General features: G+C 48.8%; 1 protein-coding gene across 3 annotated transcripts in view; it reads right to left on the reverse strand.

Moving 5' to 3' along the window:
- Positions 1-1,794: 1,794 nt before the first annotated feature.
- The window catches only part of Slc13a5 (solute carrier family 13 member 5), a 29,699-nt gene continuing 5,666 nt past the window's right edge, over positions 1,795-25,827 (reverse strand). Inside the window, exons 2-13 of one of the 3 annotated variants that reach the window (XR_006847383.2) lie at positions 24,904-25,032; positions 24,507-24,643; positions 21,881-22,068; positions 20,406-20,574; positions 18,779-18,901; positions 14,268-14,480; positions 13,399-13,499; positions 12,230-12,348; positions 9,274-9,435; positions 5,851-5,988; positions 4,299-4,702; positions 1,795-2,140 (exon numbers count right to left, since the gene is read on the reverse strand). Coding sequence is in view for 2 of the 3 variants with exons in the window: in XM_046425069.2 (XP_046281025.1) it covers positions 4,571-4,702; positions 5,851-5,988; positions 9,274-9,435; positions 12,230-12,348; positions 13,399-13,499; positions 14,268-14,480; positions 18,779-18,901; positions 20,406-20,574; positions 21,881-22,068; positions 24,507-24,643; positions 24,904-25,032 (1,611 nt within the window). In the remaining variant the exon portion in view is untranslated. Of the gene's footprint in view, positions 4,703-5,850; positions 5,989-9,273; positions 9,436-12,229; positions 12,349-13,398; positions 13,500-14,267; positions 14,481-18,778; positions 18,902-20,405; positions 20,575-21,880; positions 22,069-24,506; positions 24,644-24,903; positions 25,033-25,827 lie in introns of all 3 variants that reach the window. The other 2 variants (XM_046425069.2, XM_046425071.2) reach the window with 2 other exon arrangements.

Genomic DNA, 25,827 nt, shown 5'->3' on the forward strand with positions numbered 1-25,827 from the left:
TTTTAATGTGAAAAGATCAAAAGCTTTTCTGGTAGATTAGAAGATTAGGCATTTAAGAGACCATGGGACTAAGGGAGAGTCTATCTGGAAGAAGAGATTTTGCACTAAGAATGGAATAACCAGGTGTAGTTTTTAACCTAGCAATCCAATATCTGGTTTATTTATTTTTATATTTTAATTTTTGGGGGGTTATCAGGGATTGAACTCAGGGGCACCCAACCACTGAGCCACATCCCCAGCCCTACTTTGGATTTTATTTAGAATCAGGGTCTCACTGAGTTGCTTTGCACCTCGCCATTACTGAGGCTGGCTTTGAACTTGTGATCCTCCTGCCTCAGCCTTCTAAGCTGCTGGGATTACAGGCGTGTGCCACTGTGCTTGGCAGTATTTGGTTTATTTTTTAATGCATTATAGTTATGCATAATAGTGGGGTTCATTTTGACATATTCATAAATGTCTATAACATAATTTACTCCATTTTAATCCCTAGTACCTCCTCTTTCCTCCTCTCTGCCCTCTCCCTGATCCCTTTACTCTATTGGTCTTCATTATATTTATTTATTTATTTTTTAATTGGTGCATTATAGTTATATATAAATTTGACCTTTATTCCCACAAAAAAGAACCTTCCATCAAGGGTCTTACCAAGAACATCCTTATTCATTTCAAGGACAAGAATCTGCCAGTGAGTTAATGTGCTGCTTGGAGTTTTGCAGCCAGTCCTCTCTAGAGTGTGCAAGAGATGCCCAGAGGAGAAGAGAGAAGATCTCACCTGTTCTAAGCAGATGGATGGCCCTGCCAGAAGGGGAGGCCCCAGTCCTCCCCAAGAAAGCTCTTGGCTCAGGGCCTGCTGCTCCTAATTCAGGAATCAGAGGGTAAGGAGCCTGGGGGCTTGACATTCTTGTGGAGACGTTGAGTCCCGGCAAAAACAAACAACGGTAATTCCAGTCAGAATTATGTGCTCAGTTAACCTTGGGCCTAGATGTCTGATTAAGACACCAGGAAGAGAGAACTCAAGCATCTAGGATAGAAGTTCTTTACAAAATATTTCAGGCAAAATATAAATGGGGAAAAGGCCCGAGACGGTAAGTGGCTGAGCCCCAGATGGGAGCAGGGAGTGGGCCCGTGAAATAGGCTATAAACTGAGATTTCGTGGGAGGTGGGCATGGGGGTTGAGGGTGGGGAACTGCATCTGGCACAAGCAAAGGGAAGCCAGCTGGGATAAGGAGATCTATGACTCGGGGCAAAGGCCCTTAGAGGCCCTCTAGTTTGTCCCCTTCTGGATGGAAATGGAGTCCCAGAGAAAATGGCTTGCTCATTGTCGGATGTTAGGACCGAGCTAGCCATGGTTCAGACTCTGGCCTCCAAGTCTAGTGGGTCCCTCAGAGGAAGACTGGCCTTTGGGAAATGGAGGCATTGCTGAAGCTCTTAACCAGACAGCCACAGGCTCTCTTGCTACCTAGCAGCCATGTTTCTACTGAATTCCACAAAAATGAGAGCCGCTCAAACAACCTAGAGCAGTAACCCCAGGCGCTGTCCATCATCTACCGACAGCTTCCCCGACCTCCCCTCCTTTGCTCTGCCAAAACCCAGATTTATTTATTTATTTATTTATTATTTATTTTTAGTGAATGGAAATACCTTAATTTCAGGAAGCATAGGCCAATTCCCCAACAGCGAGAGACAAGTCTCTATCAGTCTTACAGTATTCCAACCCTCCTTTGTCAATGATTGCTGAACGGATGGGTCTGTGACCTGGTTTGAGCCAATAAGGCACAAAGAGGAGTCTGCATGGAGCTTCTGAGGAAGGTTTTATTTTCCTAATAAAAGGGGAAAGTGCACCCTGGCACCACCAGGCTTCACTTACACCTCTCTCTTCCTGCCTTGAGGGAACTGAGATGCATACACAGTCTGAGGGTCCAGCCTGAGGGTAAAGTGAGATCTCCTGAAGACGACAGAGTGAACTATGGAGCCCAAGTTCTTGGTGGCCTAAATAAGTTGCTGGACCATCTCCCTCCTCCAGACTTCTGTTAGGTCAACATTAAATGTCGCTATGGTTTCAGCCACTGGACACGGGTTTTCTCTTATTTGCAGTCAAATGCATTTCTCAATAGCACAGGCCATAATGTTTGAGCAACTCCTGTTGATTGCAAGAGACATTGCTTAGAAATAGCCTTTGCTCGACCTCCTCAGCTGTGGGTTCTGCTCTCCTGAAGCCCTCCACCCACCTCCCTTGTCAGCCCTCAGCCAGATGGTGTCTGTAGAGTCCCTTCACACCTGGCCATCACTCATTTTTTAGTGACCACCTTGGATGATCTTCACTGACCAACAACTGTGTGCCCATTGAGCATACAGATCAATGACCACTTGGATCAATCGTTCATTTATCAGTCATATTCATCATAGCCTGCTCTGGGTCAGCCAGAGTTCCTGGCTCTAGACCCAGCGAGAGTTAAAGTCCTCAGTCTTGTGGGCCAGGCCAGTCAACAGTGATGGTGGCAGAGCAGTGAGATGGGTAGATAAGAAGGAAGCAATCATTTGACTTTGGGGTGTGTGTGTGTGTGTGTGTGTGTGTGTTGGTGGCGGGGGAGGTAGCCATTTCTACAACACTCTTCCCAGTCAAATACTTGATGTCTTAGGGCAGGGATTGGCTCTTATTTAGCACAGTCCTGAGCCCATCTCAGAAGAGGCAATAAAAAAAGGACTCATGTTTGGTGATCTTCCCTGGACAAGTCAGAGGTTTAAGATGGACTTGCTCTTGGTTACTCACCTTTCTCTACAAGACTTAGAAAGCCAAAGCCCTTAATGACTAGCGGGATGAACAGTGGGCACAGAGCCGAAAGATCTTTGCTGTAACCGTAACTGCCACTAATTTGATGCGTGACTTAAGACATATCACTTTGGCCCCTCTGAGCCTTGGTTTTCCTCAGTGACAAACAAGGATAATAACAACTGCATGTCTCACAGGGTTGCTGCAAAGATCAACTAAGATAACTAGTGGATTCACCAGGTACAGGAGAGAGACAGCGAGGCAGTGTCCATTCATCCACCTCCCCCATCCCCATCACACAGCAGAAAACCAGAGACCAGTCATCACAGTGGAACTTTCCATGGGAGATAGAGCATTTAACGAGGGTAAGACCTTGACAATGTGGTCAGGAATCATCCCTCCCAAGGAACCTAGACACACATTTGGTCCTTTGATGGGGTTTCCTTAGGTTTTTATACATTTGCCTGCCCTGGAAAATGCCATCCAGGGACCTCATCTATCTGCCCCTGCCCCTCTTCAGGGCAATACAAGAAGGAAAGAAAATGGAATTGAGGAACGAGAGGTGGTTACCTCTCCTGTCTCCCTCATGGGCTTCTGAGGGTTCTCATGGCCAGTCTGGAGTCATTGCCCAGTAACTTCAGGAAGATTCACTCAAGGGCAGGAGTATGTACTCAGGGACCTCCAAGCCCTGATTATTTTCAATGGTGCTCTGTTGCTGTCAGGCTGGGCTGCAATGGCCAGTCAACAAAGAGGAGGCTTTCCAGAGTAACTCAGACTTTAGCATGACTAACTCTGAGGTGACCCAGCTATTGGAAATTAACTGTGGTGTCCACTCTGGGTCTGCAGTTGAGGGATGACCTAGATACCCCACTGGAGTCCACAAAGAGCCATCGCTACCATACTTGGAGTGTGACCCCAGCTGTGTGGGGTGGCAGAAAAAGTATTTCCCAGAAAAGCCAAACTGACTTGCCTGGGAGAAAAGGTGGGGACTCTGAGGCCCCCACAAGAGGATTTAAGCAGCTTCAGGCCCAGACAACAAAGGGACCCAGAAGTTGAAGGAGACTCACTAGAGAGCTGGGGTACAAATGGTTAGTCAAAATGGAACAAGGTAAGGAAGGGAACAGGTCGGCCAGGAGTGAGCTGCAGGAGGGGAAGCAGGCATCATCCTGAAGTTTTGGCACCTCAAATTGTTCATCTTTTGGTGGTGATGCCATGCAAGAGTCTGAAAGTCCCCAGGGAGGTGCTGACTCTCACTGTCACTCCAGCAGTGGGAGGCCACCCAAGACCACACACTCTGTCCTGGTTGGATGGTGCCCTTTAGAGTGACAGGGATGATCTGAGGCAGCTGAAAGAGGCGCAGGCACTGGCAGGTTATTTTCTCAGCTCCCATCCTGGAGATCTATCTGATCCCCAGGTGGACTACTTGGGACTAAGCAGGTGAGAACCAGAACCCAGCATGGGGCCTGCACGGTGGCCACTAGAGGGCGCATGACATAGGAGCCTGCATCCTAGTCTCTCTGTAGCCTACCTAACTCAGAGAGATGATGACAAGCCCAGAGAAAGATGAGCCCTGAGCCTGTGGAGGGGCTCCGCTCACTTCAGAGCCTGCCCACCAGTTGCCCATCACCATCTCTGAATCCGGGTCTGAAGGAAGAGATGGCCGGTTGGCTGGGTCTTGCAGGGGTGTGGGAATCTCTGGGTCACTTTGGGGTACGATCCCCAAAGCTCTGTGCAAGGCATGCCAGAAGCTTTGTAATCCTCAGGAGGGAAGGGACTGTGGGCTTGGTCTGGTGGCTCTTCCTAAGTCTCCATATGTGTCACATTAGCCCAGTCAGGGAAATGATCCAAGTCAAATAGGGCCCGTCCCCAGGTGTTGACCGCCAAAAACACACACAAGATTCCAATCAAGTTCATCATTAGTCCTGTTTTCACCTGGAAGAAAATAAAAACAGGGTCAGAGTCAGCCCCTTCAGGTCTGCCTGTGGTCAGGACAGAGCGAACGGGACACTGGGAACCAGTCCTCTTGGAGAGGTGTTTGCTAGGCCTCAACGTCTCTGAGTCATGTTCTGAGCTCCCCCCTGCCCCAAACAAAGCAACATCATGTCCACTAAGTGTCATCAAATGCTCACAGTGTCCTTGGGAGGGATGCCAAGACAGATGGGTTCTCTATGTCCAAGTGGGCATTGGAAAATGGCCTCAGGGAGGTGACATGAGGCAACAGCCACTAAGGGAGAGTGTGGCAGAGCCTGGGGTGTGACTCTAGGTTCAGTGGTCACCCCAGTGCCTTAACTGCCCCACAAAATGCTGGCTTCCCTGTGGCCCTCCTCTAGCTCTTTCCAATGCTGTCTCTGTGTTCTTTTCTACCATTGTTTGAATGTCCTGTTGTAGACTTTTTACAGGGGACTGGAATCAGGTTTGCAATCCATGGTTTCGGGGATCGACCTTCTTTGTAAAAAATGCTCCATGAAGTCCCAAAGATACCCAATGGAGGCTCCACATTAACTAAAAACTGACTGGTCCCACATAGGGACCTTTGCTTCTGGTTTCCTTGGTTCACCCACTTGCCCATCCCTCATCCAGAGTTGTGCAAATCTGCCCTTCCCCCATCAGAGGCGATGAGAGTTCTTCCTGTGACAGCGTTTGCTTCCAATCCGTAGTCTCTCATTCCTCCTACCCCTCACTTCTTCTACCTCTTCAGACACCTCTACACCTCTACATTAGCATTTCCCCCAATATAAGCCTTGCACCTCCCCAACTTTCCTCAGGGATCTTGCTGGCCTGTGAAGTCCACCCTTGGCCAAGTGAGTCCCCCACCTCTTCCAAGTGCTCAGCCGGGGCCCCCTGGTGCCTACACAAGCTTCTCTCAGTGGGAGATTCTATTACCCACCTTGGGGACAGAACAGCCTATGAAGTTTGAGATCATTTCAAAAAAGAAAAGTTGTATTATAAACACCAATGATGACTATAGATTGGGACATTCTGTGGTATTTCCAAATCACATATCATCCTTTGGAAACTCACACGCCATTCATCATATATACCAATAGCATCATAAAAGTAAACAGAAGCGGCTGTGTTACCATGTCAGAAACCTTGAGGTGTCCATAGGCAAACACGATGGCATTAGGCGGGGTGGCCACGGGCAACATGAAGGCAAATGACGCACTCAGGGTGCAGGGGAGCATGACGTACAGTGGGTGGAGGCCGATGGAACGAGACTGGGGAGAAACAGCACAGAAGCTCACAGCACAGAACATAAAAGCTCCTGGGCCCTCATTCTAAAAAAACATTCCCTGCAGGCACCGGGTAAGTTCCAACTTCCAAGCCTTTGTCTTGCTGGTTGCTCTGGGTTTTGCCACTTCTCTGGCCAATGACACTATTGAACACTGAAGGCTGAGCTCAAAGGTCCCCACCCCCCGGAAGTCTGTCTGAGTCTCCACGATTCATTCACCATTTATGCCTTTGACCTCTGCTATGTGCCAGAGACCATGCTGGACCTCTGGATTGCACTGAATCTCACAATGCCATGTGGACATCTCTTTCTGTCCTGTCACAAACTGAAAAAACATACAAGGAAGGGACTGGGTCTCCTCATCTATGGATGTATGTGTTTTTATACACAGTTGTGATCATTTTATGTCTGCAATTTGCTATTCACTTCTTTCATTCTACATTTTAAAATTCAGCTACTCTAAAAACACAGGAGGAGGCACTCATTAAGTATCTGATGAAGAATGAATGATATAATTGTAATATCGGTTAAAATGAACCTTTATCATGCATGTGTATTTACATAGGCAAAGATGTTCACTGCAACATTGTAACAGCAAAACATAGAAAACAGACTCCATGGCCATCAGTAGCAAGATGATTAAATAAAATACAGTATACACAAAAGATGGAATAATATGCAGATATAAAGATGGTTTAATGTGCTAATATGGAAAGATATCCAAGACCTATAGTTAGATTCAAAAGAGAAAATAAAATAAAGTCTATAACATGTCCATAGAATGGTCCCATTTCTTTGAAAAGAGTGTGTATTCCTGGTGCAGTGATGCACACTTTTTATCCCAGCAACCTTGGGAGGTTGAGGCAGGAGGATCTCAAGTTTAAAACCAACCTCAGCCACTTAGTGAGACCCTATCTCATAATAAAATTTTTAAAATTTTTTTTAAAGGGCTGGAAATGTGGCTCAGTGGTTAAGGTCCCCTGGATTCAATACCTGGTACTCCTACCCTCCCCAAAAAGATAAAAAAGAGTGTCTGTATGTTTGTATGTGTGTACTATACACATGTATAATATATTCAGAAAAATGTCTAAGAAATTAAGACACCTTGTCTCTAGGAAAGAGGCTAGAAGATTAGAGTCTGTATACTTTTCTATATCAATTTTGCAATTTTTAGCCCCATGTATATATTACATTTCAACTTGAAACAATCAAAGCATAATCATGTTCCCAGTTTATTAAATATCCTTCAAAACTGATTGTTAGTGGCTTGATAGTATTAAATGATACAAACATGTGGTCATTTATTTCACCAACCCCCTATTATTATGAATATATTTTATAACAAATAATTCGGTGCCACATATTGTTACAATGATGTACTTACAGGCAACTCTGATTATTTTCCTAGGACCTAGTTCCAGATGGGAAATTGCCCAGACAAAGGGTCTGAGCAGGATTAAGGTTACAACTCCCATTGGTTAACAGTCCTCTGAAAAGGCTGTGTACCCTTTGAGAATTGTTGAGAGGTCCCAGATAGGGCCAGGCTGTGTCCTCGTCCCCCTCTACATCTTCATTTCCCTTGGCTTTGTGTAGCACATGGTGTTTGCAGCCCTCATTCCTCGATAACGCAGCTGGATGACCACCACCTTTCCCTTTCCCACATGGGCACCCAGGCAGGGGCATAAGGGGCCTTAGAGGTAGCTCTGGGACACCTAATTCAGGGTTTCTGGTTCTAGACAAGCTTGTTTCCAAAGGGTCTGGCCACCCTCTTGGGTTAAGGCCTGCATTTGTCTGTCTAGGGCCATTGGTGCTCACAGCAAGGGCTGGAGATGTCAAAGCCAAGGCCTTTCTCGGGGAAAGGAGGCACCCCCAACACACGCCCATCAGAAAAAGGCTCTGCACCACACCATCTCCCTCCTTCTCCACCTCTTCCTCTTTGGCATCTGCTTGGCAGCCTGCTTAGGGGGAGAAGAGAGGCCACCTTGCTATTTTTAACACTTTCATCTTCACTTGGAATGGAAGGAAAAAACCACTTAGGTTTGCTTTTTTATGCACATGGACGCCCAGGCAGCTGGATGGAAATTTACCAACTTCAATGGTCTGTTTGGGCCTTTTGTGAGTCTGTCTCCTGGCTGCAGAATAACTACAGCATCTCCCACGCTCCTTCTGCAGTCTACAGAGGCTTTTCATAGCCCCATCTGACAGACACCCAGCACAACTCTAGGAGGAAAGATCTTAAGGGATGTGTTGGGGGAACTCAGGTCTTTTGGCTCCAAGCCCAGGGCTCTTCCCATACCACCCCCGAGGGCAGCACTGCTTTGCAATGAAGGACAAAAGAAATGTGAGAAGTGATGAGAGCTGACTTTTCTATTAATTCTGTTTTCATCTCAATTCCAGTTCAAAATCATTCCTGCCCATGAACAGAATGCTCCACCTGGCACTCAGGAGGCCCCTTTTCCACCAACAACAACCTCTCTGGCTCAGCTCACATGGACCTCTCATCCCTGAGCTCTCTAAGCAAAGCTGTGGGGAGTCCTCAGTCCTGCCATACCTCTCCTTCAGAGGCTGCTTCATCTTCCTAGAATGTCCTCTCCCTTCTACTCATCCCCAAGCCGTTCGTTCTCTAAAGTCTCTTCCTGGGGAGTCCCAGTCAATAGTATTCCCAGGGGTGCTCTGCAGTCCTCCTGCACACCTTCGTGACATACTCAGCAACCACACCACTGGCCCCTCCTCCTGGGCACAAGTCCTGTCTCCCCAGCTCGAAAAACAATCCAGTGAGATTTATAAAGTTCAATGCTGGGTGCCGTGTGACACTCCAGCTACTCAGGAAGCTGAGACAGGAGAATTGCAAGTTTCAGATCAACCTCAGCAACTAAGCAAGTCCATGGCCCAAAATACAAACAAAAAAAAGGACTGGGGATGTAGCTCAGTGTACAGCACTTGCCTGGCATGTGCAAGGCCTAGGTTCAACCCCCAGCACCTCTGAAAGAAAAAAAAAGAAGAAGGAAAAAAAAAAGTCCATATTTGGTGCTTTGACCAACAGACAAAATACAAAGAGGAAATAGGAAAACAGTGAGGGCCTCAGGACCAGGGTCGTCAAGGGCACACAAGTCTAGGTCAGAACCAGGGCCAGATCCAGGTCTCTGAGCCTGGTCAAGCTCTGGTGCCTGATTTTACCACCTGTCTAGGGCCCCAGAATATCATCATGGGTTGACAGCTTCCTGTGAAATGACATACCACCCTCTCCACCCGCACTGGCGTGGCTACTTACCATGGAGGCAAAGATGGGCAGGAACAGGGTGGTGGTGGCCACGTTGCTTGTACACTCCGTGGACACAGCAACAAGCAAGGATAAGATCAAGGTGATGGCTGCAGGAGGCACTGTTTGCAAGGGCTCCATCTGCTTCCCCATCCACTCGGAGAGTCCTGAGGCCTGGGAAGCAGCAGGAGGCCAGTGACTTCAGGGCTTCTGGCTTTACAGTTATCTCCAGGGCCATGGTTTGGCCATTCTCTACCTCCAATCCCTCACACACATCGCTTAAGTGATCTCATTCACCCCCACTTCATCCTCACTCTGCAATCTCCTGAATCTTTATTTTCTTTTCAGCTGGTCTACTATCTGCATTTAACGTCTATATGCCTTCAAGATATTCGCACCCAGGTGTCCTGTGAGCACTATGCTCAACATGCTCCAACCTGAACCTCTTTAGCTCAGAATCCACTTCTCCCTCTGGACTCACCATCTGCTGCTGTCCAACGAGAGGTCTGGGAGTCACACAGATGGGTCTCTGTCCCCTTCCTCCTTGCACCCAGTCACCACATCACCCAAAACATTTCACTCACATCCATTCTCCTCTCAGTCTCCCACAGTTCTTAGAGCCCAGGAGAATGATTTAGGCCAGAAATTTGGATGTAAATTTAGAACTTTGGGATGAGAAGGGATTGACCAGGCAGAGAATGAAAAGTAAACAGATCAGAGATACAGGCCAGAGCCTGGGAAAGCAATCATAATTCAGGGAGAACAGAGGAGAAATCAGTCAGCAAAGGAGGCTGAGCAGGAACAGTCAGAAGAAAATCAGGCCAAAGTGGGGGAAGGTGTGAAGGAGAGAATGACCTAAGAGTCCACGTTCTCAGATTGAGTTAGGTGAAGACTATAGGGCATCTGCTTGTCCTGCCCCAACTCCCGCCTGCCCCAAGTCTCCATTTCGAACATCAGAAAGATTTTTCTCAAATGCACATGAGGCCAAGTCACTCCCCTGGCCTCTCCTCTTCAGTGGAACGTCCACTAACTCCACACATGCTATTCTGAATTCAAGACCCCAGGACAAAGGCTTCTCCACCCTCATGTGCTCTCGAGCCAGATACCTTGTGTTTTTCCCTTGCTCATGAGTCACTTCCTCCTGAAATGTCCTTCCAGGTAAACCCCCCTGCTTCGGCTATGAAGTGTTAAAAAGAGGGATCATGTCTCAGTCTCCTCCATAATGCCTGTACCTAACCTAACACTAGGGGGATGAAATGGTAATGTTTGAGGAATGTAAAAATGATAGATGGAGAAATGAACAGGTAGGTGGATGAATGGTGGAAAGGCGACTTGATGGGTGGATTTGCTCATCCCAAAACTATTTATTGGGCTGGGGATGTAGCTCAGTGGCACAGCACTTGCCTAGAAGGCATGGGGCCCTGGGTTTGGTCATATATGTATATATAACAATATACATATATATCAATATCTGTGTGTGTGTGTGTGTGTGTGTATCCACTACACACCAGATTCTATCCTAGATGTTGAAGAAACAGAAAATACAAGATAGACCAAGCCTATCTATTATCTTCCATTCCTGGATAGATGGAAAGAAAGAAGGAAGGGAGGAAGGAAGGGAGGGAGGGAGAATAGCAGCACTGAGCTCGTTCATCCCTCCCTCTGTCTCATTTCTTCCCCAAGGGGTAAGAAAGAAGGTAGAGAAAGGTACCTTTGGGGTATTTTTCCCTTAAAAGCTGTTCCTCTCCCCTATGTTGTTAAATACTTAGCTAGAGAAAAAAAAAATTGAAATTTTGAAATTTCACCTGCACCCCTCTGTCCATGGTGCACACCTTGTCCACCGACGCCTTGGTGCTTTCCTGGGGTTGCTGACGGCCTCCCAACGAGCGTGCCCTGTCCCCCCTGGTCTGCAAGATTCAGCTCTGCCCACTGCACTCCCAGGGGCCATCGGCCTGGATTCTCTGCATCCCTCACCTGCCCTCTCTGCACCCCAGCTTCCTCCTAGCAACTGCTGCCCACCCTTAGGACTCGTTTTGGGGGGCAGCCCTCAGCCTGGGCTAGGGGAAGAGGGTGTTGGAGCTGACTCGTGCTCACCTCCCTCTCTGTGTATTGACTTCATCATTTATGAGATGAAGGGGGTAAGCTAGACAGTGGATAACTTCAGTATGCACTCTTCTGACCCTCTGGATGATCCCCCAAGGGAGGGATATGTGTGCATTTATCCCTGCTGTGTCCCCAGCTCTAAAACATGGCCTGCCTGGTAGCTGGTGATCAGTGAGCATTTGTTGGATTGAACTGGCTATAATTTTTATTTCACCTTGCTTTGGCCAGAGTGCTGCCATCATCTTGGTGGCATGTGACCTCGGAGCTCTCTTGGGCAGCAGGCCTCCCAGTGGCTGTCCCCTGCAAGGTTCTCAGTCTTGAAACCACACAGGCTGTGATTCAGCCGAGGCCCTGAGGGGCATTTCTAGGACAGTGTCTGTTCAGTTCAAAGTACCGTAGCTTCTAATATCTATTGTGATCTCTTTGACCCAGGGTTTATTCAGAAACATGTGATGGGCAATGAGAGAATCAGCATATAGAAGAACCAAAGAAAATGCTGAAAATATTCATGAAGACTTGAAGGAAAGATTTCCCTAAGATAACCAAAGCAGAGATTATTATTACCAGACCCCAAAGCGGGCCCAGCAGTGTATCCTTGACCTCTGTGTGAGTGTGTGAAAACTGAGGTCACTTATCCACTCATTTCTGTAGTCACTCAAGAGGGGTTCCTCCCTTCTAGGCACTGTCTGTGGTACAGGGTTCTCAGATGACAAGAGAGAGTTCTTGCCCTCACAGCATGTGCAGTTTTGTGGAGGAGACAGAAATACAGCAGCCCAGGGATGGAGGAGTGGAGGAATGTGGCACCTCTGGCCTCCCTCCTGGTAGGAATCTGAGGGCCCCAGGCAGTGATGGCTGATGAAGTTACCTCGCATCCTTTAGCCAGAGCAAATCCGCCCCCCAGTAGCAGCACGATGCCCCATGGCACCTTCTCCTGCGTCACCTTCCAATCCAACAGTGCCGGGGGATAAAATGGAGTTTCCCTTTCTGAGAAGAAAAAGCAAACACACACACACACACACACACACAAGAACAGTGTTAGAAGACAAAAAAGAGTCATAATCAAAGGAGAATAAAGGCAAAAAGATTAATGCGATACCAGCTTATATCTGTAAATTAGCTAAAATTTACAATAATACTTGTAACCATTGCTGGTGAGGGTTTGGTAAGATTGTTCCGTGCTGGCATTTTAAAATGGAACAAGCTTTTCGAAAAGAAAAAAAAATTGGCCCCACATTTTAAAAGCCATTAAGACATTTATGTTCTTTTAACTCAGAAATATCATGGCTAGAAATTTATCCTAAAGAAAAACACCCCCAAATGAAAAGCTATGCACAAGAAAACATCAATTTATACTAACAAAAAATTCAAAGTGGCCAAGATGGAGAATGGGCACTGCCCCCTCCAGGCGATAGGATGCTTTCATTAAACAGAGTGAATCTGGAGACCGTGGTAATAGTGAGAAATGTTTCTAGTATAGTACCAAATTAAGACAAAATCCTAAACAACAAAGAAATAATTGCATGTCTTTTTATTATAACTACATAACTTATATTAACAAAGACAGGCAGGAAGAGATGAAAAAATACTGGTGGCATTAAGGGAAATCCAAAACACTTTTTGTCCCTGTGTGATATAAATAAGATTTTAAATATTTAAAAAGCACAAAAAGAAAAGATTTTGTGCCAGGCATGGTGACACACGCCTGTAATCCCAGCGGCTCAGGATGCTGAAGCAGGAGGATTGAGAGTTTAAAGCCAGCTTAGCGAGGCCCTAAGCAACTAAGCAAGACCCTGAGCTGGGGATGCGGCTCAGTGGTTAAGCACCCCCGGGTTCAACCTCTGGTACAAAAGAAAAAGAAAAGATTTTGCTCTAAATAATAATTGGCTTGAAAATCTCATCTCCCTAAGCTTTTCTAACATGATTGGTGGAACAAGATTTTTCTCTCCACTAGGCCCAGGGCCTATCTTATGATAATCGTTTGCTGCCAGGTCCCCGATCCTGATGAACTGGGAGGTCAGGACAGAGAGGCCTTACCTTCCTCTGTCTGGCTGCAGAAGTTGAACTTGGGCTTCTGTGAAGGCACAATGAAAAGCAAGATGGCCACAAAGATGGCCACGGTGGCATCAGAGATGTACCTAGCGGGGAAAGAGGACAAAGGGGTTTAGCCCAGCTCGACTGCTGCAGTGACAGTCAACCAAGAAACATGTTCTAACTCTGTCAGTTCTGTGTCTAAATCCTCCTACATGAAGAAATAAGCTCAACTGGGTGTGAAAACTGAAGTTCCCAAAGCCAAGGTCAAGGTGGTGTAGAAGACTATGTTCTGGCTAAAAACAAGATGCTCACATTCTTGGGCACATAATTTGGATGAGTTTCAGCAGCCCACTTCCCTCTTTTAGCCTGCACTGCTGCATGGGTGGACTTCTGTACCAGGTTCTTTAGAATTGCATGTTCACCAGGGTGACCACAAGGTTTTTTTGGAATACCCAAGCAGATCAAAATGGAATATCCAGTTTCAGGCAGTCATCTCTCTGCCCATATCTCCTGCCTTTCCTAGGATTTACAAGTTTCTCAACCTTCCCTCCCATGGCAATATTGGAGCCAGGAAAGACTCTACATATTCCTGCTTTGCTCTAGGAGACCTACTCCTAGCCCAAGAAACTCTCAGGCCCCTCTGCCTGACCATGCATTTTCTGCTCAGTTCATTGCAGGAGAGGATGCTGAAGAAACAAACACATCTGCATTTTCATCATGAAGATCCATCAGAATAAAATGAGTCATAAAACCCACCATTCCAGAACCAAGAGCCCAACCCTGGACCTTCCTCTGGCCACCTATGATGGAGAAAAACAGCATTCTGGTTCAGATGAACTAAGCCAGGGGCTTTGGCCAAACGAACAACTTACTTTTTCTCACCCTCCACCCAGGCAAGCGACAGCCAGCCGGGCATGAAGCCGGGGTCCCGGGAGAACCACAAGATGATGAGCAGGAGGAAGCAGATCAGGACATTGGTCTCCGCGAAGGAGAAAGGCCCCAGCTTCTGGTATTCCTCCCGCAGCACCTTGTAGGCGGCCTTCTCCTTAGTCTTCTCTACCCCACAGCTGCAGGAATTTTTAAAGCTAGAGAATACAAAGATGAGCGTGAACGCTGCGCAGCAGAATATGGCAGAAGGACACATGGTGGGGCAAGCCCTTCCTCCCTCTTTCTACACTTTCATCTGCCTCCCCAGCTTCCCAGGATGTCATGGGGAAAGTCTGTGGAGAGATAAAGGGCTGAGTTCCCCAGGGCATGCCCCAGGGGCACCTCCAGAGCTAGGGTGTGTTCCTAGAGGAAGCCTGAGATGGCACCAATGAGGATACAGGTCTTAGGGACAGTGGAGGCAGGAAAGGAGAGAATGGCCAGAAGGATGAGAGGCAGAGCAGAACCAGGAGAGTGGACAGGAGAATACACACAGAAACAAGCAGAGCTCAGGCTGTCACTAGCAAAGATGCCTGGTCCCCTGGAGACTGCTCCAGGGTCACCAGTGAAGAAGGCCAGGAAAAGTTCTGGAGCCTGCCCAGAATGGGGGCAGGGTTCCCTCACATGCTTCCCAAGCCCTCCTACTCTCACCACAGCCCTTGACAGTCCTGAAATGACAGACTCTATCACCAAGGTGACTCAGGAGGGGACAGGGAGCAAGGAAGGATCCCAGCAGATTGGGCCAGGAGGGGACAGGAGTTGAAGGTGTGGGATTACGGATCTAGGAGACCCTGGAGTTAGCAGCTAACTCTTGCTGGAGCAGGAAAGAAATCACCAGGGACTGTTACTGGATGGCCTGTTGGTAGAAGGGGCCTGCCAGGCTGCCCTGCAGAATCTCTGGTGTTGGTATGGAGGTGCAGGAAGGAGGAAGGATTTGTGGAGGAGGTATAGAAGGTCACTCAGCTGCAGGGAAGGGGTAACTGGGGCCACTGGTGCACTCAGGCTGCAGGCCCTGAGATACTTTTTGAGGGTTCCATTCACCCATTCCTACCACTGTCGGTCTGAAGGGAGTAGAGAATGCCAAGAGCATTGTCCCTGGAGAACCTTCTCCATGACAGTCCTCCTGGGGCCTAAGACAAGATTCATAGAAGGGCTGGGGTTGGTGGAATAGATGCTGATTCCAAATCCACTGCTGGATGTGAACCACCTTTGAGATCATGAGAGTCATGCTGGCAATGGTGGCATGGCCTGCAGCACAGGGACACTAGGACGTCAGGACATGGCCTCCTGGGGTGCTCAGAGGTAGGAAAATGGGCAGTAGTGTTGGACTCTCAGGTCTGCAGTCAGCTGGGATCTCCTTGCTGGACGTGGGGCAAAGTCCCAGGTCATGAGATCATTGGGAGTAGGGATGACATAGGAGGGGACCTTCATTGGCTCCATAGAGTCCATGAGGTTCTTCCAAGCATTAGTCTGCTGCCATCTGTCATCCCAGTGACTTTGGAGCTGTGCCAGGGGCCTCAGGTTTCCAGAATAAGGAGTGACCTTGGTATTCCTGGCTGTCCAGCAATAAGGAACAATAAGGACTGGCCATAAGGAGCTGAGCCCATTTGGTTCTGGTAACACATTCCCAACAACACAGTGGCTACAGACTCTGGGGCCGCATCAAATATGCAGTCACTGAACCTGGCCCCCCGTTCCGGTGCCACCAAGCCTTCTGATCCTCCTGTGTTAAGCAATTTAGCTATTGTATCTGGGTTCATTTCATCAGGTGACTGCTGATCTGGCGTGAGAGGCAGGTACATGGGTCCAGTTGGCCCGCAGGAGCCCAGGGATTGAGGTGGTGACCACAGCATCCTGTAGCAAAATGGCCTTCACTGTGATGCATCGTGGTAGACGTGGACTGACTATGCTGCAGAGCCAAGGACAGGGCATGAGATCTTTGAGCCCCCATATGCCTCTACATGGCAGGGGTTGGGAAGAGCATTCATCCCCTTTTTAGCCTGGTTGGAACAGTTGGTTAGCAGCCAGCAGTAATATCCCATGTTCTTGGCAGTCCTGGGTGAGGGTCTGTGGCCCCATTGGCAGAATGTAGCCAGGAAGCTGCCCATAATTTCAGCAAGAAAGTTTTTCTGGATTAGGCTAGAGGATGAGATCTTGTCGTTGTTCTCCACAGCCACACAAATGAGAAACTCGAGTGAGAGTGAAGCTTGCTAGACTGTAGAGGTGGTTCCTGTGGCGAAGACATGCACTCCTCATCCTTAGGTGATATGGTCCCAGAGGCCAAGGAGGCAGAGGGGGATCTCCAGGTCCTGGTTTGCACCAGAATATGACCTGTTCCCACCATTCCAGCCAAGTGGAAAATGCTGTCCTCCACCTTCAGGATCTGGAACTGAAACTAGTTGACCTGTGATCCACCCTCTGCTCTGTGTCCAAGCTAGAGTAGCACGTAGGGGAGGGATGGAATCAGATGGCTGCCCAGCTCCTCCACCACCACCAGGCTCCCAAAGTCCCCATGCTGCATGGCAGCTGCTCTCCAGGCTCCCTGATGGCCCAGAAGAGCTGAGGGAGGCTGCACCAGGCTGGGTGAACTGCAGCAGCAGGTTCCTGGCTGAGTTCCTGAGGTGCCTGGTATCCACCTCAGCTGCTGAATGAGAGGCTGACTGTGTTCCTGTGGTCTTGATTACCAGGTCAGTTCCTTCTTCTTACTTGGCCCTTGAGCTTTAGGGACGCCCCCAGACCACTACTAGTGCTCTTGACACCCAGTCATGCTTGGCTTGATGGCAGTTCAGCACAGCAACCTTTGACCTCCCCAGGAGGAGATGGATGTAGGGTTGTAGGTCAAGGGCACAGACTCTGGAGCCAAACTGCCAGGGTTCCAATTTCAGGCCATCTACTTCCATGCCACACAAACTTGCGTAGGCCATTTAACCTCTGCAGACCTCAGTTACCTCATCTGCAAATTGGCAATAATAATTATAATAACATTTGCTTCACAGATTGTTGTAAAGATTAAACAAATTCATAAATGTAGAGCATTTAAATGGGGTCTGGCACATAATAGGCACTGGATAAAACATTAGTCATTGATATTTCTATTGCCCCATGAATGGACACAGGTGCCCCCTGCAGAAGGTCCTGGGGACTGTCTGCTGACAGGCCTCCCTGGTTGATATGAGCAAACCAGATGGACTTTAGTCCTTGCACAGTTTCAGAAAGAAGAGCAAAGAAAGCTGCTATCAAAGTCAAGTTGTGCAGCAGGTGATCATGGAAGTGCGTCCCTTTCCCAGAGAGTGGGGGACTGGACCCCAGGCAGGGTGGGTAGAATGGAGCCCTGCCTACTATTATGATCATTAAAGTGACTGTTTTGAACATGTGTAGCAAATTTTAAATGGCAGCTTCCAAACAGGTCCTCCTTCAGAAGAAAATGAAGAAAAACACCTGTTTCCCCCATTAAGTTACAGGCTTGAGTAGGCACTTCTGTACCTTTACTCTGAGTCCCTTCCCTCCGGTCCTATAGGGTCCTGCGTCTCACTTGACTCAAGCTCCCTGTGAAGTGGGACACAGCACACACACTTAGCTCCTAGCTGAGTACTTTCATCCCAGAGTGGCATGATCACCTTTTGCCACAGATACATTTGTGTCTTTTAAAATAACAACAACTTTTTTTTTTTTTTTTTTAGGTATTTGTCAGCTGCACGTCACGGTTTCTGTCCAAAGTCTGGCCCTGGTGAAGGTTGACTCCAGGTGAACTTGACAGTTGCTGGGAAGAGGAAGGTAAACTTTCCAGGATGAGCAATCTGTTGGGAACATTGTAGGCCTTTGGTAAAGGTCTGGGTTTGGATTGATTTAGATGATATCAGGAGGGTTTTTGTTTTTTTTTTTGTTGTTGTTGTTGTTGTTTTTTGTTTTTTGTTTGTGACCTGGTCTAATGGAGCCAGGTGGCCAAGTGAAAGTTTGTTCACATGGGTCAAATTTCTGCTTTAGCCCAAGTTGATGGCATACTTGCTCTTTCTCCCTGGGCCAGGAGCTATGCTGGGTGCCGGGGTCAGAGAGGCCCTGGAAGAGTTCATGGTCAAGGGTAAGAAGCAGCACTGAAACACAGACAGGTAGCAAGGGATAGGGCTGAGATATGCCCCAGGGCATCTCCGAGGAGGGAGGGAGCAAGTGTTCTTCTGAGATGGAATGGAGGTGAGGGGAAGCCAGGGAAGGAGTAGCCAGGGAAGTAGCACTTGAACTGGCCTTGAAGGCTGAGGAGGTAAGCAACTGGGAAAGCAGGAAATGGCTTTCCAGACAGAGGGAACAATGTGCGCAAAGCCACATTGAGCAATCAGGGATGGTGGGAATGGGAGGGCAGCCTAGCTAGAGAGAGAGCTGCAGAAACAGGGCCAGAACTGAAGGACATTTCTGCAGGGATGTGGTGGCACAATTGGATGGCATCTTGTGAGCAGCTCTGACTTACCTGAATCTCAGATAAATGCACTGCAACCACAACCAGGAAAGCAGCAACATTATCAGCATGTTGGGGAAGGCAAATCCAAACCAAGAGGCAAAGTTCAAGAGGTCCTTACTCCCAGGAAACAATCTGAAAGGAGAGATACTGGCCTACACCTCAACCCAGGCTGAGCTGTGCAGAGCAAGCCAGCAATGAGCAGAGGCTGAGCAGTAGCTGGATCCTGAGAGAGGGGTAGGATTCAGGGCCACATCCTCCTGAGGTCTAGCCATCCAAGATCATTGTCTTGTAACACTATGCTCTGATCAAGTAAGGAGGCCAGAGCACAAGACAAGGTTGAAGAATGACCAACAAACATTTCCTATGGATCCCAACCCTGCTAGGCATCTCATCAAGTTATGGCTCCATCCCTTAAGATAAGCACACTTTTGCAAACATATGCATGTAATTTGATTGACAGCTTCAGGGGTCTGTGTATGCCTGTAACCCCCTCACCCTGTAGGTTTCTAAGCAATCTCAAAAATATTTCCCAGGGTGGGACAAAAAAGATGTTCCTTAGGCCCGCCTCCCAACCCAAGCCAGTACTAGCAGTCCCAAGGCCCCCGGTAGCCCAAGATTGTCAAAGCAGACCCAGATTTTTTTTCCCACTCAGCCCAGACAGGCTGTTTTTCCCAGAGGAATTGCAGGGAGAAGCCTAAGGATATAGTTAGAGAAAACCCTCCCAGGATTAAAAACACTCTGGCTGTTGAACCTCAGTATCTGCCCTGAGGACTGCTGTCCTGTCTTTTCTGTCTCCCAACTCCTGTGCCAGCAGTTTTCCCTGCCCCTGACCATGGCTCTTGTCTGCATTTATTTTTTATTCCAACACCTACCAATTATCCATACCTCAATTAACGTGTTTATTTACCAGACCCACCTGTAGCTCCTTGGCATCTGGCACCCTCAGCAGACCATGAGAGCCCCAGACAGGGCCCAGGCTTCTCTCACTTCAGTAATCCCAGCCCCACCCAGCACAAGGCTGGGCACAGATAGGGAATCCTCATGGCCTGTGTCCCTTTCTGGCCAAGGCTAGAAAGTTCCAAACTACCCTTGTGGTCCACCTGGAGCCTCACAGGGAATATGTCACCTCCAGGACAATGAGTGAGGTTATAGTGAGTGAGACGGTAAGGTTAAAAAATGACCCAACTCCAACCCTTCATACCATCTGTAGAACCTCCATATCTTGGGACCATTGCCATTAACCCCCATGTTAGTGAGTCAAGGGAGTGGGGGAGACTCTTTTAGAGATGCCTAATTCCTGCAAATTTTAACTCAGGTATCTGTGACTACATTGTCATCTCCCATGACTTGAGCTGAGAATTCAATTCACAGTCCCTGTCTGAGCTGGGATTTCTGAGCCCAGGAAAGAAAGATGGAACTCACTCCAAGAGAGAAAGCAACCCTGCCCACCATTAACTCCTTTGGCAACAGGTTCCCATGACCTCTGAGTGTTTCTGAGTGGTTGCAGGCTGGATGGGACACATCTTCCTACTGGCCTCCCAGCCCCAGGGCCCAGCTGAGGAGGGAGAGGTGAGTAGGGGTCTCTCCAGCCCCAGGGCCCACTTTGTTTTCTCTGAAATTGTGGCCAATGACTCACTCTTGCATCTGGCCCAGAAGCACCACATTGGGTCCGGTCCCAGTCAGGGTGGCCGTGCCCCCAATGCTGGCTGCGTAGCACACACACAGGTTCATGGCCTTGCACATGCTTTTCTTGTATTGGTCCTCCTGCTTCTCCATGGCAGATCCATCAAAAATACCTTGGTTTCCTGTGGTGAGCACAGCACTGTTAGCTAAGCCAGTCACTGGGGGCTACCCAGCCAACCTCAGATCCTGACTCTGCTCCTAACCTGAGGAAGGAGACATCCCCCACCCTCTGGCAGGTCCCTCCACGTGAATTCCTCAGCTTCCGAACTAAAGTCATGGTCAGGTCCCATCTGCCTTCCCACAGTCATTTCCCAAGACTTCCCTAAGTCTTCTCCATGCTCCTGTCAAATCCAGCAATTTTTTTTTTTTTTCCAGTTCTGGGGATTGAACTCAAGGCCTCATTCATGCTGGGCAAGCACTCTACCACTGAACCACACTCTCAGCCCCCAAATCAGCAACTTGAGACGCATATCCCTTTTCTCTGGTTCTTTGCTGTTGCTCGAGATGCTCCCTGCATCTAGTGGGTATGTAAATCTATCTATCTCCAGTGTCTCTCCTCCCAACAAGGCTTCTCCTTTTTTTCTGAGCTCCCTCAGCATCTGGTTTATGGCTTGCCCATGGCTTCCTCCAAGTCAGATGATTTGTTTGTGGGACCCACTGATGCCATCCCACTGGACTCCACAAGAGTTGGTGGTTGGAGTGTACCTGGTCACCACGGTGGCCCCAGGACCCCACCCAGGGTCGGGAAATCAGGACATCAATCATGGGTCTGAGTTCCCAGTGCAGGGTCTTGGGATAGACAGAGAAGAGAGAGGGCAAGACAGATGCTATCTTGTATTCCCTGAGCTCTGAACCTAGTACGAAGCAAAGGCAGGACACAACCCCAAGATCTGTGAGAGCAGAGCAGAGGAATTTGACATGCTCTGGGTCAGAGAAGGCCTCCCTGAAGGATGGTAGGAGTAGCAAGGGGTGAGGAGTACCCAGTAGGTGTTCAAAAGATACTCAAATGAATAAAACGAATACTTAAACACTGATTTCTGTGGTTGGAAAGAACTAGGGGTGGGATTTTCTTATAAGTTTTTTTTTTTTTTTTTTTTTTTTTTTTGCAGTGCTGGGGATGGAACTCAAGGCCTCATACATACTAGGCAAGTGCCCTACCATTGAGCTACATCCCCAGCCTCATTATAAGCTTTTACTAACGGAAATGAAACGTTATAGCTCTCCTAGAACATTTATGCAAAAGTGTCAATTTATGCAAAATTGACATTTCTAAAACTTAAGAAAACAGTACTTCCTAATATTGTTCTCTATGCATGTTTAGGGATGGGCTCCAGGAAGGAGGGAGGGATAAGGAGGTTGCCAAAATGTTTGGCAACGGAAGGGAAAGCTGCGACTGTAGCGCATGCACTGACCCAGCCTGGGGCTCACCTGGCAACTCGCTGGCCTTGCCCTTATCCACTAGCTCCAGTGCCTCCAGATTGGTCTTGGTAGCTACTCTTGTGGCTTCCATCTGCTGCAGCATGGCTTCCACAATGGGTACCATCATGGCCGTGGTGGCTGTATTGCTGATCCACATGGACAGGAAGGCAGTGACGCTCATAAAGCCCAGCATCAGCCTGCAGAGACGGGGCACGAGAGGAAAGCCAGAGAATCCCCCACTCCCCAACCCCTTCATCCCCAGGAGCAACCAGAGGCTAGGTCCAACCCTGCAGGCCAATTCAAGACTGGATATTCCAATAGAGGATTACAGTTTGGGTGCTTCTCTCTTTTCCTCCTTCCCTTCTTTCCTCCCTATCCTCTTTCCTCCCTTCCTGCTACTCCTTTCTCTCCAACATTACACCTACTCTGCAGGCTAATAGAACAGCAAGAGACTCCAGAGGCAGCTGTGGCTAGGAGGAAAGGCATAAACACTCAGAGGGTGTCAATTCAGTATGGAGTATGACCCTAGGGGTGTGCTGGAGCACCCCTGTGTGCAGGCATGGGTATCGAAAAGAGCCACATTTCAGCCTCAGCTCTCCTCTCTTAAGTTCAGAAGAGATATGCAGAATCTGCCTGGAGAGGTAGGGATATCTGGGAGGGAGCTAAGGGAACTGTGACCTTCCTGATGGCTGGCCCTCTTCGGGCCAGCTCCCTGTACCTGCACACTTTGCTCGGCTCACTCTGTAGTAAACCAGATTAAACTAACAGTGTTTAGAAAATATGTTCCCTTTGCTTATAAACCCTCATCATTCTCACTGCTGCTTCCTCTCTTCCTTTCACCCCACTGTCCACCTGGAGAGCTCCTATTGGTTCCCCCCAAGTGGACTCAGACAACAACCCTCCTCTGTGGCCACCTCCAAGTGCATGCCAAGCAGGGCTGTCACACCCTTCTCCATCCTCCCTCTACACTCATTACCTAGTGGCACTTGGAGGACCAGTTTCCATGTGAGCTCTCTCCTTAGGCTATAGTGGGAATAGGGCCTGACTCTCCTCTATGGCTCTACATACCCCAGCTGCACCATGCCAGGAACAGAAGGCTCTCGGGGAGGCTGGCTGAATGGAACTCAACTGCTCTAGGTCTCCAAAGCCCTCTGCCATCAGACTCCTCCTTGGGGATACTAATGTGCCTGAGGGCTGGACCATGAAGAAGGGACCTGGGGACTGAGCTACACTAAGGCTCAATTTGATGTCCATACAGGTTGACCTCATGGACCTGTAAAGTCAAAGACTGGAATCCAGGCCTGGAGGAGATGATAGTCTGGTGAGTGCAGGCGGTCTCAGAAGGACCATGGCTTCTATACAAAGCTTCAAGGCACCAAGAAGACCTCTGCATACAGGTCCACCCCAGGACAGCTGGAAGCCAGGCCCCGAGGAGGATCCAGGTGGCAGGAAGGAGCAGAGAAGACAAAGCCTCCTGCAAAGGCTGCTATGGTGGCTTCCCACCTGCTGAGGGCCCAAAGCTAGCCACTTAAAGTTTCCAAGAGAAGAATGCTGAGGGGACCAAGATCCACTTTCCTGAGCACTTGTGTTTCTAAAAAATACAGTGATTTGTGATCTGACCCTATAAACCCATCACCAGAGAAGATCTATGCCACAAAGAAGTCAGCGACTCACAGAGTTCTCTGCTCAGGTGAGTCAGTGGCAGGCACCAAGGGAGACCCAGGCATGGTCACCTGAAAAGCCAGCTAGGATCTGTGTGTGCTCATGGCCCAGCAAAGTCCCTGAGACATGGACATCTCAGGAGGTATTTACTGTGAATTAACCCACAGCTGCCTCCCAAGGGCTGGGTGGAGAATGCACCATTAATTACAGAGCACATTGTTTCAAAAGATGCGCCCTGAGTTCTCCATTTGAGGGTCACAGTCTTTATCAGACATACTGAGTCCAACCCCCATGTGACTGTCAGCAAGTCATTTCTCCACTTTTTGCCTCAGATTCCTCATAATCCCCAACACTCAGAGTTGTAATAAGAGTTAAATAAGATGATAAATAAGTTCCCAGTGTTATGCCTGGCCTTGTAGACATCCACCATGCCATTATGATTGTAATTAGAATACACTGGCCCCATGGGATGGCTAGAATAGCTTGTGTGTTGATTGGAAGGGGGATCTTGGGAGGTGCAGAGCGATATGGGGGAAAGTGAGGTAAGGAGCTACCCATTCAGGTAGACGGCCAAGCTTTGAAGGAAAGACCTTTCTGCTTCCCTCTGAGCTGAGTAGTGGAACCATCTCAGGTCTGCTTTCCAACCTCCATCCAGCTTGGTCCCTGTGGAACCCCATAGCCACTTCCCTTGGGAAACCTCTGGAACCTACAAAGGCTCTTGCTAGCCAGTCTGCCCTTGGAGGCAGCGAACCTTGGCCTACTGCTGTTCACCATCTGCAACCACCCCTCAGGCATCTGTCTCCCAGCTAAGATTGGAACGTGCCCCACCCAGAGGCCACCCTGCCATGTCCCGAGAAGCAGTGGCCAGCCCTCCTGCACTGACTGGGGGTGATCTGGTCTGTGCCACACTCCACTCCCCAGCCCTGGCCCACACAGAGCCACATGGCCATAGAGAGAGAGAAGACTTAATTACCGTGCAGGCTTGGCCCCTATCCAGAGTAGGGTGCGCAGGGCGATCCTCTTGTGTAGATTCCAGCGCTCTACGGCCACAGCCACTATGAGGCTTCCCAGAAACAGCATGTTGGTATCCTTCATGTACTGGACACACACCTAGAGGGCATCATGGAAGGCCTAGGAGGATTGTTCCACATACTGCTTGGGCCCAGGGCTACCTGTCACCAGGGACAGGCAAGCAGGCCAGATGCTGACTTCGGGAGCAGCTTGGGGTGGTATGTTTTCACACCAGGGAGAATCCACCAGTGGGGTTTATCTGGCCACCTCCACCCCCAGGCCCCCCAGAGAGGGGCTTGGAGAAGGAAGGGGTCCATGAGAGAACTGGGAAGTCACCAGGACCCTCTGAGTCAGCTCACCTGCTTAGAGTCCAATATCTGCAAGAGCGGAAAGAGCAAGACAGGCAAGAGGGAGGTGACAGCCACCGGGATGACATCCGTGCACCAGTAAATGGCCATGAGGATGATGACGTAGGCACACCTGACAAACTGAAGAGACCGCCCTGAGGCCTCACAAGCCTCACCACCCCCACTGCCCCATTCCACCACAGTGGAAGGGAGCCGGTGGGGACTCTGCTAGAGGGATCCTGTGCCCTGCCTCTGCCAGCACAGCTCTCCAGGCTCAGGACGGTGAGGAGGGCAACAGATCTGTCATCAGAAGACTCCAGCCCCACCCCTAACCACCCTGTGCCTTCCCCTTCCCAGCTGCGTGGTCCCAGGCAAGTTCTTTCATCTTTTCAAACCTTGGACTAGTCACCATCTCTCCCATTACAAAGGTGTCTCGTTTTATATTTAATTTAACAGATAGTCAAGTCACATTCGTTAGCCACTGAGCCACCAGACTCTTAGCTCTGCAGTGAGGCAGAACTGGGTTCCAATGCAAGCACCTGCCATCCTGGCCCTCATTCGCTTTAGGACTTGGAGTAAGTCATTAAACCACCTTGGCCCTCGGTTTCGTCACCTATTAAAATGTGGACAATAATTCCTACATCCCTAGCTGTTTTATGTTTCACTAGCCCCCTCCCTCATTCTAGCCCCCTCCACAAAACCAGTCACCAAGGCTTCTATCCCTTATTTGCAGGCTTCGTCCCCTTTTCTACCTTTATCCTGTTATTTAAAAATTATAGACCATTGTTTTAGACCAGCCTCCTGCACCAGGTCCCAAGAGACCAGTCAAAAATCAGACTGGAGTCACTCGTGTTGTGGTTTCATTCATGTCATTAAACCCAAACCAAGTTCTTATCTGATCTTCTGAGAAATTAGGCGAGATAAGAGCCAAGTTTC

This window comes from Marmota monax, unplaced genomic scaffold (assembly GCF_021218885.2).
Source record: "Marmota monax isolate L192 unplaced genomic scaffold, Marmota_monax_Labrador192_F-V1.1 WCK01_AAM20220418_F8-fsc00218, whole genome shotgun sequence".
Lineage (NCBI taxonomy): Eukaryota > Metazoa > Chordata > Mammalia > Rodentia > Sciuridae > Marmota > Marmota monax.